The sequence below is a fragment of the Hyperoodon ampullatus genome (genome assembly GCF_949752795.1).
Source record: "Hyperoodon ampullatus genome assembly, chromosome: X".
NCBI classification, from domain to species: domain Eukaryota; kingdom Metazoa; phylum Chordata; class Mammalia; order Artiodactyla; family Ziphiidae; genus Hyperoodon; species Hyperoodon ampullatus.
Window position 1 is genome coordinate 131096654 of NC_136913.1, and position 14422 is coordinate 131111075.

The following is a 14422-nucleotide window of genomic DNA, read 5'->3' on the forward strand; positions in this document are numbered from 1 at the left end:
TACCTAAGTGTCCATCGACAAATGAATGGATAAAGAACAGGTACTATATAGGTACAATGGACTACTACTCAGCCATAAAAAAGGAACAAACTTTTGCCTTTTGCAGCAACATGGATGGACTTGGAGGGCAATATGCTAAGTGAAGTCAGTCAGACAGGGAACGACAAATAATGCACGATATCACTCATATGTGGAATCTAAAAAATGCAACAAACCAGTGAATATATCAAAAAAGAAGCAGACTCAAAGATACAGAGAACAAACTAGTGTTTATCAGTAGGGATGAGGGAGGGGCACTACAGGGATGGAGGAGTGGGAGGCACAAACTTTGGGGTGTAAGACGGGCTACAAGGATGTATTGTACAACACGGGGAATAGAGCCAATATTTGGTAACAACTGTAAATTGAACGTAACCTTTAAAAATTCTATAAAAATTACAAAGTATTGGCATTTAAAACATCTTCTATGAAAAAGAACAACATTTGAAAAATCACTAAAGGAAACAGATGAATTTCCATGTCATCTTAGAAAACAGGAAAACAAAGATGCTACACCGGGTTCCCCCCTCTTGCCCGGGCCCTCACTGCTTAGAAGGCTGACCGCTCCCTCTTCAAACTCAAGAGTGAAGGATCAGCCTCCCTTCCTGCCCCACAGGAGAAGCTGCTGGACGTGGGCCTGGAAGGAGCCTGGCTGCTGCTCTGGCTCAGGGTCCCTGTTCCTCGTCGCTCACACCCTCTGCAGACAGGGATGGGAAGGACCTGGGATCCCATTCACTGACCCTGTGCAGATGCTCCAGGACCTGACACTTGCTGGTCTCCGCGTGGGCCCGGGGACCCCAGAGGAACTCGTAGCGGGCGGGGTCGCTGTGGGGCACCTGCCGGTACTCCACGTAGCCCTCCTGCACCCACACTTTGGTGAGGAGCTCCCTGGGCTCCCCATAGACGTAGTGCTCCCTCCCGGCACACACATCTATCTTGCTAAGTGCTCCCCAGACCACCTCCTCAGGGGCAACAAAGTCGGCCTCCAGGACGATCAGGCCCAGGAGCAGCACCAGGAGGCCGGTCTTGGGCATGCTCGGCCTGTCACTCAGCATCCCATCGTAGGTGAGGCCCAGGGTGGGGACGAGGACATAGGAGTGATTGCTGGGGTCCACTTCCTTCACGTCGAGGCCAAGGACCAGCTGCATGCCCTCGGAGGCTCGCCTGAAGACCATGGGGAAGTGGTCCTGGTAATCTTTGAGGATGGTCAGCATTTCTGCCTTTGTGGTCAACTCCTTGGTGTGATACTTGAACAGCAGGAACCCCACCAGTTCATCCACCTTCTGATGTAGAGCATGTTGGAGCACATCTTCCTGGTCATGCCAGGTGCTCGGCCCTTCCTCATCTTGGGGGCTGAGGCCATCGTCTTCAGATTGGCTCCATGGAGGGGTGGCCATGGCAGTGGGGGAGGGGCTCTGGGGGGGACTGGGTTCTCCAGCATCAGCCACCTCCTCCAAGGTGCCCAGGAACAGGTCAGAGTAAGAAGAGGAGGACGAGGGGGATACGGCCTCCTCCCCCTCAGCCCCCAACAGCTGTGCCTCCACCAGGCCCTGGGCCGGGACTGGGGTCTGAAGGTCTGCCTCCGGCTGGCGGAGCTCACTCATCTCGACCAGGGGCATGAGGACTGGGGTCGGGCCGCCGACGGGAGTGTGGGCAGGGGTGACAGGTAGGGACCACGGACCTGGGGGAGAGAGGGCGTGTGAGCGGCCTCGGCGGAGAAAGGCACCCTGGGCAGCTCTGACAAAAGTCACTTACAGGTCTCGTCTTCAGGGGTGCCCTCGGGCCTCACAGGGGCGCTCCTCCTGGGCGGCCTGTCCCCTGCCAACCTGAAGAAGGGAGTGAGGGGGCTCCTCAGGGTGCAGCCAGCACGGCCCCAAGTTCTGGGGCTGAACGGGACGGTGGGGTGACTCGGGTGTTGTGGGGTCCCCTCTGTTCTGGGAGGGGGAGCCCCTGGGTACACACTCAGGGCACGCACCTCCCCTTGACTCCTGGCACTGCCTGCGCCTCCTCTGCTCTGTGGCCTTGGGCCTTCGCCTCCCGGTTCCTGGAGCCCCTGTAAGAGGGATGGAGGGGGCACCTCTTGCGTAGACTGTGGCACAGCCCTGGGCCCCTCGGTGCTGGTAGGAGGGATGGGCCGGACTCTGTGAGATCCCCCCAGTTCTGAGTTCTGGGGTGGGTGGTCTCCTCGGGGCTGGCTCGTAGTGCTCACCGTTCCCCTTAAGGGCCTGGACTCTCCCCTTTGCGGGCCTGAGGGGAAACTCAGAACAAGACCCCGAGTCTGAACAGAAAGCAGTGAGGGGGCCCCACGTGTGGCCGCACCTGTCCAGGGCCTCCCGAGGGTCCTAGGATGGGGACATTCTGGGTCCTCACCTCCTCCTCACATCCTGCCTGGCCTCCCAGCACTGACCACAGGGGCAGGTTTCTGTGGAGGCCCCTGTACCAGGGCTGGGGGTCTGCTCAGTCCGCCCTCGGGGTCCTGGGAGTCCACCCTCTGCGGACCTGAAGCCTCACGCCTCACACCGAACATCTGACCTCCCGAGGACCCTGAGCCAGAAGTCAGGAAACATCTCATCTGCTGACCGTGCTCTGGCGCCTCCAAGGCCCCCGTGGAAGGGCAAAGGATCCCTCCCTGTGTTGGGGTCTAACGTCCTCAATCCTTGCTTCCTCGCGTGCAGGCTGGACTCTGGGCAGGACCTGGGATTGTCCCGTCTGCCAGCGTGAGTCCCTGCTCCTTCTACCAGGGCGCCAGTCTCTCAGAGACCCGGACGTCAGGACGTCAGGACAGGCCTACTGTGCTCATCCCGCCCCGGGGCCTCCCACGGCCACCTGCCAGGGCGGGGATCTGGTGGGTCCTTTTTGTCCTCTCTCAGGGTCCCCTCAGTCCTGCCTAAGGGCTCTAACCTTAGTCCACCAGGGACCTGACATTTTACCCTCTGCCCTCATGAGACCCTGCCCCTTATCCCAGGTCCCCAGCTTCTCTGAGGCCCGGATGTCAGGATGTGCTGCTGTGCTCATCCCACCCTATGGGCTCCCAGGGCCAGCTCTGTTCTGGGGTCCAGGCTGCCCTCAGTCCTCCCTCAGGGCCCTCACCTTGACTCCACGCAGGACCTGGGATTCTCTCCTGTGCCCGCCTGAGACCCCGCCCCTTATACCCCCTCCCCAGCCTCTCTGAGACCCCGCCCCTTTTAACGCCTCACCAGGGTCTCTGAGACCCGGATGTCAGGAAGTGCTGCATGGGGTCATCCCACCCTATCGCCTCCCCAGGGCCCCCTCTCTTCTGGGGTCCAGGGTCCGCTCATTCCTCCCTCAGGTTCCTCACCTCGACGCCCGGCAGGTCCTGGGATTCTTCCCTCCGCCCTCTTTAGGCCCCGCCCCTTACACCAGGTTCCCCAGTGTCTCTGAGACCTGGAGGCGGAAGTCAAAACTCCTTGCCAAGTGCTCATTCCGTCCCGGGACTGCCCAGGGCTGATGGCAGGGGCGGGGATCAATGGCGTCCCCTCTGTCCTCCTTCAGAGTCCTCAGCTCGAGCCCTGGCAGGTCCGGGGACGCCCCCTGTGTTCACCCGAGGCCGGACCCTCACACCAAGGCTTTCACTGTCCCGAGACCCCCAGGGGGAATCTATGCACAACACATCAGGCCACCAAGCCCAGGGCTTCTCAGGGCTGAGATGATCCCGCGGGGGTCCCTCAGCGCTCCCTCGGCTCCTCACCTTGACTCTCCGCTGGCGCCCCCTCATGCACAGACATCTGAGTGCCTCTCTCGCCTCCCCACACGGGGGAGTCCTCCCCCGAGCACCCTCAGCACCAGGGGCGGCTCTCAGCTCTCGCACCCCAGACGCAGAACCCACCCCTCGTTACCCCGCCCACCCGGGAGCCCGAGCCCCCTTCCAGCCACGAGCGTCCTCCCCCCCCCACCCCACGCCCCGCCCCGCCCCGCCCCGGCGGGAGCTCCCCTAACAACTACCGAACCCGCGCCCGGGAGTCCTCCCCATCGACCCCCGCCTCAGCCAGGAGTACCTCCCCCTTCCTCCCGCCACACGCAGCAGCCGTTAGCCCTCCCCTCCCTTGTCAGCCCCTGGGGCGGGGGCCCGCCCATCCCATCCTCCCCACCCCCACAGCCAGTCGTCCTCTCCTCTGGCCCCCAAAGCCGGCCCCACCCGTCCAGCAGGAAGCCCTCGCTCCGGCCCCCCCACGCTTAGCCATTAGCCCCACCCTCTGCACCCCGAATCAAAAACGCCCCCCACCAGCCACCCCAGCAGCCAGCGGTCCTCCCCTCGGACCCGAACACAGGGGGACCCTTCCCTCAGCCCCCCTTCAACCCGCTGCCCTCCGCCGCCGCTCCCCCGCTCCCAACCGAGCAGCCCGTAGCCCTCCCACCACCTCCACTCCTTCCCAGGGCCCCCGGTACCTGCGGAGTCCAGCCCCCGGCAAAGCCCCCGCCTGTCTCCTGACTTGCTCTGACTCTGTGGATGACTCCGGAGTCCCGCTCAGAAGGGGCTGAAGAGCTCGTCTCAGCAGTGCAGCCAGGAACTCTGCAGCCGACGGTCCCAGGCACTCTGTGCGAACGCCACGTGGGTTTCCGGGTGCTCCCGGAAGCTCCAGGAAGATGAGGGAGAAAGTTCTAGACGTCTCTTTACAGAGAAAGTGGTTGGATGACAAGAGCACGTGAGGAGGCGCTTTGCTACGGAAGCCGCAGTAGCCATGCGCACTGAGGGCCTGAGGTCCCAAGGTTTGGCGCCTCAGGAAGCAAAAGACACGCCCATTGGCCTTCCACCAATAGGAGGGCCTCCCTGCAAGGCTGTGGAGTTGGGGGAGCAAACTTGGCGATGCAGAGCCCATTGTGGCAAATAACTCAATTTGTCTTTACAGGTGGTTTTCTACTGTGATTGATAATGTCATAAACCTATTCTGATTTCTTTTGTTTTTTTTAATTTTTGAATTTTATTTTATGTAAGTTTTTATACAGCAGGTTCTTATTAGTTACCCATTTTGTACATATAATTGTACATTTGTGAATCCCAATCTCCCAACTCATCACACCACCACCCCCCACGCCCCCACCATTTTCCCACCTTGGTGTCCATATGTCTGTGCTCTACATCTGTGTCTCTGTTTCTGCCCTGCAAACCGGTTCTTCTGTACCATTTTTCTAGGTTCCACACATATGCATTAATATACGATATTTGTTTTTCTCTCTCTGACTTCCTTCACTCTGTATGACAGTCTCTAGATCCATCCACGTCTCTACAAACGACCCATTTCGTTCCTTTGTACAGCTGAGTAACAAAGCAAGAGTAATAAAGCTCTTCTTTATATGGACTGATTTCTTGTCTAGTTGTATCAACTAGCCATCTTCTCACATGGCACAAGAGGATGAGGCAGCTGTCTGGGGTCTCTTTTATAAGGGAGCTAATCTCATCCATGAGGGCTCCCCCATCATGGGCTAATCACTTCCCAGCGCCCCACCTCCAAATCCCATCCCTTTGGGGGTTAGAATTTCACAGGTGAATGAGGGGGAGAGGATTACAAATATTCAGTCCGTAGCCCTGTCAGTCCAACTATTGTTGCTCCTATGTTCCCTTTTTCCTGCTGAGATAATCAAGTTTTTCATTTACATTTTAACTTCTCTGCTGCCTTTTCAGGCAATTATCAGTTTTCGCTAAAACTTTACAATTCACCTATGAAATGGAAGAAGAACCCTCACCATGTCTGGGTCTGCAAAGTGCCTACCCTACCCTCTCACTGGAGAGGTGTCCCACAGGTGCTGATCAGGAATCCGACTCTGGACCCCCACCCTCGCCCGCAGCAATACTTTCCCTCCGTTGCCCACTGCGGAGGCCACACTCAGCTGAAACGTTCCGAGAAATTTATTAAAGAGAAGCATTGACTGAAACCATTGAACGGAGGGCATGATAACACAGAGAGGAACTTCTAACGGCCACCGGACCCCACGGGTCCCCCCCCCAGGGTCCCCAACAAGGTGCCTCCGCTACACCCCACCCATCGGCCCTCCATCCCCCCCAGTCTCCCTTCCTGAGGGCCCCACATGTGGCCTCTCTCCAGGACGATGTGTGCTGGCAATGCCTGCTCCCCGCAGGGAAGCCCCTCCCCCTATGGCCCACATGCCTGGGGCCTGGCCCTGCCCTATGGTGGGCACAGGACAGTCCCACAGCAGGGCACGCACCACTGAGCCGACGACGTGGTGTCCCGAAGAACAACCCGGTGGCCATTAATTGTACTGGTAATTACTTTCACATTTCCAAGTAAATTCCTATTGCAATGCTGTGTTATCTAGGTTGGGATCACAAACTATGAAGGAATGTTTCCCAGTTGATTTTACAAATACCAAAATTCAGCCTTGTATTGGATCAGTACAAATATATGTGGTCAATACCATTCACAAACGTAGAAACTGGAGCTCATTAAATACTATTATTAATATACAGAAATCAGTTGCATTTGTATACACTAAAAACAAAGTATCAGAAAGAGAAATTAAGGAAACTGTCTCATTTACCATTGCATCACAATGATAGAATACCTAGGAATAAACCTACCTAAGGAGGCAAAAGACCTGTACACTGAAAAGTATAACGGTGATGAAAGAAACTGAAGACAACACAAACAGATGGAAAGATAACATTGCATTCTTGAATTGGAAGCATCAGTAGTGTTAAAATGACCATACTACTCAAGTCAACCTACAGAACTGCAATCAATGCAATTCCTATGAAAATACTCTTGGCATTTTACACAGAATTTGAAGAAATAATTTTAAATTTTCTATGGAAACACAAAAGACCCTGAAGAGCCAAAACAATCTTGAGAAAGAACAACAGAGCTGGAGGAATCATACTCCCTGGTTTCACACTACAGTATAAGGCTACAGTAATCAAAACAGTATGGTACTGGCACAAAAACAGACAAATAGATCAATGGAACAGGATAGAAAGCAAAGAAATAAACCCACGCACCTATGGTCAATTAATCTACAACAAACTAGGCAGGAATACAGTATACACTGGAGAAAAGACAGTCTCTTCAATAAGTGGTGCTGAGAGAACTGAACAGCTACATGTAAAAGAATGAAATTAGACCACTGTCCAACAGCATAAACAAAAATAAATGCAAAATAGGGTAAAGGCCTAAATGTAAGGCCGGATACTGTAAAACTCCTAGAGGGAAACACAGGCAGAACACTCTTTGACATAAATCACAGCAATATTTTTTTGGATCTATCTCCTAAGGAAAAGAAGTAAAAGGAAAAATAAACAAATGGGACCTAACTAAACTTAAAAGCTTTTTTGCACAACAAAGGAAACCACTGACAAAACTAAAAGACAACCTATTGAATGGGAGAAAAGATTTGCAGCTGAAGTGACTGACAAAGGATTAATATCCAATATATATAAACAGCTCATACAACTCAACATCAAGAAAACAAACAACCCAATTAAAAACATGGGCAGAAGAACTGAATAGACATTTTTTCAAGGAGAAAATGCAGATGGCCAACAGGCACATGAAATGATCCTCCACATCACTAATCATCAGGCAACTGCAAGTCAAATCCACAAAGAGATATCACCTCACACCTAGTCAGAATGGCTATCATGAAAAAGAACACAAATAACAAATGTAGGTAAGGATGTGGAGAAAAGGGAACCCTTGTGCGCTGTTGGGAGAATGTAGATTGGTGCAGCCACTGGGGAAAACAGCATAGAGGTTTCTCAAAAAACTAAAAACAGAACTACCATAGGATCCTGCAGTTCCACTCCTGGGTATATATCCCCTCAAAACCCCACTAATTCGAAAAGATCCATGCACCCCAATGCTCATAGAAGCATTATTTACAATTGCAAAGATATGGAAGCTACCTAAGTGTCCATCGACAAATGAATGGATAAAGAACAGGTACTATATAGGTACAATGGACTACTACTCAGCCATAAAAAAGGAACAAACTTTTGCCTTTTGCAGCAACATGGATGGACTTGGAGGGCAATATGCTAAGTGAAGTCAGTCAGACAGGGAACGACAAATAATGCACGATATCACTCATATGTGGAATCTAAAAAATGCAACAAACCAGTGAATATATCAAAAAAGAAGCAGACTCAAAGATACAGAGAACAAACTAGTGTTTATCAGTAGGGATGAGGGAGGGGCACTACAGGGATGGAGGAGTGGGAGGCACAAACTTTGGGGTGTAAGACGGGCTACAAGGATGTATTGTACAACACGGGGAATAGAGCCAATATTTGGTAACAACTGTAAATTGAACGTAACCTTTAAAAATTCTATAAAAATTACAAAGTATTGGCATTTAAAACATCTTCTATGAAAAAGAACAACATTTGAAAAATCACTAAAGGAAACAGATGAATTTCCATGTCATCTTAGAAAACAGGAAAACAAAGATGCTACACCGGGTTCCCCCCTCTTGCCCGGGCCCTCACTGCTTAGAAGGCTGACCGCTCCCTCTTCAAACTCAAGAGTGAAGGATCAGCCTCCCTTCCTGCCCCACAGGAGAAGCTGCTGGACGTGGGCCTGGAAGGAGCCTGGCTGCTGCTCTGGCTCAGGGTCCCTGTTCCTCGTCGCTCACACCCTCTGCAGACAGGGATGGGAAGGACCTGGGATCCCATTCACTGACCCTGTGCAGATGCTCCAGGACCTGACACTTGCTGGTCTCCGCGTGGGCCCGGGGACCCCAGAGGAACTCGTAGCGGGCGGGGTCGCTGTGGGGCACCTGCCGGTACTCCACGTAGCCCTCCTGCACCCACACTTTGGTGAGGAGCTCCCTGGGCTCCCCATAGACGTAGTGCTCCCTCCCGGCACACACATCTATCTTGCTAAGTGCTCCCCAGACCACCTCCTCAGGGGCAACAAAGTCGGCCTCCAGGACGATCAGGCCCAGGAGCAGCACCAGGAGGCCGGTCTTGGGCATGCTCGGCCTGTCACTCAGCATCCCATCGTAGGTGAGGCCCAGGGTGGGGACGAGGACATAGGAGTGATTGCTGGGGTCCACTTCCTTCACGTCGAGGCCAAGGACCAGCTGCATGCCCTCGGAGGCTCGCCTGAAGACCATGGGGAAGTGGTCCTGGTAATCTTTGAGGATGGTCAGCATTTCTGCCTTTGTGGTCAACTCCTTGGTGTGATACTTGAACAGCAGGAACCCCACCAGTTCATCCACCTTCTGATGTAGAGCATGTTGGAGCACATCTTCCTGGTCATGCCAGGTGCTCGGCCCTTCCTCATCTTGGGGGCTGAGGCCGTCGTCTTCAGATTGGCTCCATGGAGGGGTGGCCATGGCAGTGGGGGAGGGGCTCTGGGGGGGACTGGGTTCTCCAGCATCAGCCACCTCCTCCAAGGTGCCCAGGAACAGGTCAGAGTAAGAAGAGGAGGACGAGGGGGATACGGCCTCCTCCCCCTCAGCCCCCAACAGCTGTGCCTCCACCAGGCCCTGGGCCGGGACTGGGGTCTGAAGGTCTGCCTCCGGCTGGCGGAGCTCACTCATCTCGACCAGGGGCATGAGGACTGGGGTCGGGCCGCCGACGGGAGTGTGGGCAGGGGTGACAGGTAGGGACCACGGACCTGGGGGAGAGAGGGCGTGTGAGCGGCCTCGGCGGAGAAAGGCACCCTGGGCAGCTCTGACAAAAGTCACTTACAGGTCTCGTCTTCAGGGGTGCCCTCGGGCCTCACAGGGGCGCTCCTCCTGGGCGGCCTGTCCCCTGCCAACCTGAAGAAGGGAGTGAGGGGGCTCCTCAGGGTGCAGCCAGCACGGCCCCAAGTTCTGGGGCTGAACGGGACGGTGGGGTGACTCGGGTGTTGTGGGGTCCCCTCTGTTCTGGGAGGGGGAGCCCCTGGGTACACACTCAGGGCACGCACCTCCCCTTGACTCCTGGCACTGCCTGCGCCTCCTCTGCTCTGTGGCCTGAGGACGCGGTCCTCAGACTTGGGCCTTCGCCTCCCGGTTCCTGGAGCCCCTGTAAGAGGGATGGAGGGGGCACCTCTTGCGTAGACTGTGGCACAGCCCTGGGCCCCTCGGTGCTGGTAGGAGGGATGGGCCGGACTCTGTGAGATCCCCCCAGTTCTGAGTTCTGGGGTGGGTGGTCTCCTCGGGGCTGGCTCGTAGCGCTCACCGTTCCCCTTAAGGGCCTGGACTCTCCCCTTTGCGGGCCTGAGGGGAAACTCAGAACAAGACCCCGAGTCTGAACAGAAAGCAGTGAGGGGGCCCCACGTGTGGCCGCACCTGTCCAGGGCCTCCCGAGGGTCCTAGGATGGGGACATTCTGGGTCCTCACCTCCTCCTCACATCCTGCCTGGCCTCCCAGCACTGACCACAGGGGCAGGTTTCTGTGGAGGCCCCTGTACCAGGGCTGGGGGTCTGCTCAGTCCGCCCTCGGGGTCCTGGGAGTCCACCCTCTGCGGACCTGAAGCCTCACGCCTCACACCGAACATCTGACCTCCCGAGGACCCTGAGCCAGAAGTCAGGAAACATCTCATCTGCTGACCGTGCTCTGGCGCCTCCAAGGCCCCCGTGGAAGGGCAAAGGATCCCTCCCTGTGTTGGGGTCTAACGTCCTCAATCCTTGCTTCCTCGCGTGCAGGCTGGACTCTGGGCAGGACCTGGGATTGTCCCGTCTGCCAGCGTGAGTCCCTGCTCCTTCTACCAGGGCGCCAGTCTCTCAGAGACCCGGACGTCAGGACGTCAGGACAGGCCTACTGTGCTCATCCCGCCCCGGGGCCTCCCACGGCCACCTGCCAGGGCGGGGATCTGGTGGGTCCTTTTTGTCCTCTCTCAGGGTCCCCTCAGTCCTGCCTAAGGGCTCTAACCTTAGTCCACCAGGGACCTGACATTTTACCCTCTGCCCTCATGAGACCCTGCCCCTTATCCCAGGTCCCCAGCTTCTCTGAGGCCCGGATGTCAGGATGTGCTGCTGTGCTCATCCCACCCTATGGGCTCCCAGGGCCAGCTCTGTTCTGGGGTCCAGGCTGCCCTCAGTCCTCCCTCAGGGCCCTCACCTTGACTCCACGCAGGACCTGGGATTCTCTCCTGTGCCCGCCTGAGACCCCGCCCCTTATACCCCCTCCCCAGCCTCTCTGAGACCCCGCCCCTTTTAACCCCTCACCAGGGTCTCTGAGACCCGGATGTCAGGAAGTGCTGCATGGGGTCATCCCACCCTATCGCCTCCCCAGGTCCCCCTCTCTTCTGGGGTCCAAGGTCCACTCATTCCTCCCTGAGGTTCCTCACCTCGACGCCCGGCAGGTCCTGGGATTCTTCCCTCCGCCCTCTTTAGGCCCCGCCCCTTACACCAGGTCCCCAGTGTCTCTGAGACCTGGAGGCGGAAGTCAAAACTCCTTGCCAAGTGCTCATTCCGTCCCGGGATTGCCCAGGGCTGATGGCAGGGGCGGGGATCAATGGCGTCCCCTCTGTCCTCCTTCAGAGTCCTCAGCTCGAGCCCTGGCAGGTCCGGGGACGCCCCCTGTGTTCACCCGAGGCCGGACCCTCACACCAAGGCTTTCACTGTCCCGAGACCCCCAGGGGGAATCTATGCACAACACATCAGGCCACCAAGCCCAGGGCTTCTCAGGGCTGAGATGATCCCGCGGGGGTCCCTCAGCACTCCCTCGGCTCCTCACCTTGACTCTCCGCTGGCGCCCCCTCATGCACAGACATCTGAGTGCCTCTCTCGCCTCCCCACACGGGGGAGTCCTCCCCCGAGCACCCTCAGCACCAGGGGCGGCTCTCAGCTCTCGCACCGCAGACGCAGAGCCCACCCCTCGTGCCCCCGCCCACCCGGGAGCCCGAGCCCCCTTCCAGCCACGAGCGTCCTCCCCCCCCCACCCCACGCCCCGCCCCGCCCCGCCCCGGCGGGAGCTCCCCTAACAACTACCGAACCCGCGCCCGGGAGTCCTCCCCATCGACCCCCGCCTCAGCCAGGAGTACCTCCCCCTTCCTCCCGCCACACGCAGCAGCCGTTAGCCCTCCCCTCCCTTGTCAGCCCCTGGGGCGGGGGCCCGCCCATCCCATCCTCCCCACCCCCACAGCCAGTCGTCCTCTCCTCTGGCCCCCAAAGCCGGCCCCACCCGTCCAGCAGGAAGCCCTCCGCTCCGGCCCCCCCACGCTTAGCCATTAGCCCCACCCTCTGCACCCCGACTCGAAAACGCCCCCCACCAGCCACCCCAGCAGCCAGCGGTCCTCCCCTCGGACCCGAACACAGGGGGACCCTTCCCTCAGCACCCCTTCAACCCGCTGCCCTCCGCCGCCGCTCCCCCGCTCCCAACCGAGCAGCCCGTAGCCCTCCCACCACCTCCACTCCTTCCCAGGGCCCCCGGTACCTGCGGAGTCCAGCCCCCGGCAAAGCCCCCGCCTGTCTCCTGACTTGCTCTGACTCTGTGGATGACTCCGGAGTCCCGCTCAGAAGGGGCTGAAGAGCTCGTCTCAGCAGTGCAGCCAGGAACTCTGCAGCCGACGGTCCCAGGCACTCTGTGCGAACGCCACGTGGGTTTCCGGGTGCTCCCGGAAGCTCCAGGAAGATGAGGGAGAAAGTTCTAGACGTCTCTTTACAGAGAAAGTGGTTGGATGACAAGAGCACGTGAGGAGGCGCTTTGCTACGGAAGCCGCAGTAGCCATGCGCACTGAGGGCCTGAGGTCCCAAGGTTTGGCGCCTCAGGAAGCAAAAGACACGCCCATTGGCCTTCCACCAATAGGAGGGCCTCCCTGCAAGGCTGTGGAGTTGGGGGAGCAAACTTGGCGATGCAGAGCCCATTGTGGCAAATAACTCAATTTGTCTTTACAGGTGGTTTTCTACTGTGATTGATAATGTCATAAACCTATTCTGATTTCTTTTGTTTTTTTTAATTTTTGAATTTTATTTTATGTAAGTTTTTATACAGCAGGTTCTTATTAGTTACCCATTTTGTACATATAATTGTACATTTGTGAATCCCAATCTCCCAACTCATCACACCACCACCCCCCACGCCCCCACCATTTTCCCACCTTGGTGTCCATATGTCTGTGCTCTACATCTGTGTCTCTGTTTCTGCCCTGCAAACCGGTTCATCTGTACCATTTTTCTAGGTTCCACACATATGCATTAATATACGATATTTGTTTTTCTCTCTCTGACTTCCTTCACTCTGTATGACAGTCTCTAGATCCATCCACGTCTCTACAAACGACCCATTTCGTTCCTTTGTACAGCTGAGTAATAAAGCAAGAGTAATAAAGCTCTTCTTTATATGGACTGATTTCTTGTCTAGTTGTATCAACTAGCCATCTTCTCACATGGCACAAGAGGATGAGGCAGCTGTCTGGGGTCTCTTTTATAAGGGAGCTAATCTCATCCATGAGGGCTCCCCCATCATGGGCTAATCACTTCCCAGCGCCCCACCTCCAAATCCCATCCCTTTGGGGGTTAGAATTTCACAGGTGAATGAGGGGGAGAGGATTACAAATATTCAGTCCGTAGCCCTGTCAGTCCAACTATTGTTGCTCCTATGTTCCCTTTTTCCTGCTGAGATAATCAAGTTTTTCATTTACATTTTAACTTCTCTGCTGCCTTTTCAGGCAATTATCAGTTTTCGCTAAAACTTTACAATTCACCTATGAAATGGAAGAAGAACCCTCACCATGTCTGGGTCTGCAAAGTGCCTACCCTACCCTCTCACTGGAGAGGTGTCCCACAGGTGCTGATCAGGAATCCGACTCTGGACCCCCACCCTCACCCGCAGCAATCCTTTCCCTCCGTTGCCCACTGCGGAGGCCACACTCAGCTGAAACGTTCCGAGAAATTTATTAAAGAGAAACATTGACTGAAACCATTGAACGGAGGGCATGATAACACAGAGAGGAACTTCTAACGGCCACCGGACCCCACGGGTCCCCCCCCCAGGGTCCCCAACAAGGTGCCTCCGCTACACCCCACCCATCGGCCCTCCATCCCCCCCCAGTCTCCCTTCCTGAGGGCCCCACATGTGGCCTCTCTCCAGGACGATGTGTGCTGGCAATGCCTGCTCCCCGCAGGGAAGCCCCTCCCCCTATGGCCCACATGCCTGGGGCCTGGCCCTGCCCTATGGTGGGCACAGGACAGTCCCACAGCAGGGCACGCACCACTGAGCCGACGACGTGGTGTCCCGAAGAACAACCCGGTGGCCATTAATTGTACTGGTAATTACTTTCACATTTCCAAGTAAATTCCTATTGCAATGCTGTGTTATCTAGGTTGGGATCACAAACTATGAAGGAATGTTTCCCAGTTGATTTTACAAATACCAAAATTCAGCCTTGTATTGGATCAGTACAAATATATGTGGTCAATACCATTCACAAACGTAGAAACTGGAGCTCATTAAATACTATTATTAATATACAGAAATC

General features: G+C 56.0%; 2 protein-coding genes across 2 annotated transcripts; both read right to left on the reverse strand.

The window, feature by feature from the left end:
• Positions 1 to 704: 704 nt before the first annotated feature.
• LOC307069842 (melanoma-associated antigen 8-like) lies at positions 705 to 3775 on the reverse strand (the record flags this gene model as incomplete). The annotated part of the gene is made up of 5 exons (XM_079728144.1): positions 705 to 1720; positions 1795 to 1865; positions 2015 to 2092; positions 3419 to 3591; positions 3749 to 3775. The coding sequence occupies 5 exons, from the start codon at positions 3773 to 3775 to the stop codon at positions 705 to 707; spliced, it is 1365 nt and encodes a 454-aa protein (XP_079584270.1).
• A 4841-nt stretch (positions 3776 to 8616) lies between these two features.
• On the reverse strand, positions 8617 to 10498 carry LOC307069843 (melanoma-associated antigen 8-like; the record flags this gene model as incomplete). Its single annotated transcript, XM_079728145.1, has 4 exons — positions 8617 to 9632; positions 9707 to 9777; positions 9927 to 10024; positions 10379 to 10498. 4 exons carry the CDS (start codon positions 10496 to 10498, stop codon positions 8617 to 8619), a joined length of 1305 nt encoding a protein of 434 aa, XP_079584271.1.
• Positions 10499 to 14422: the final 3924 nt, after the last annotated feature.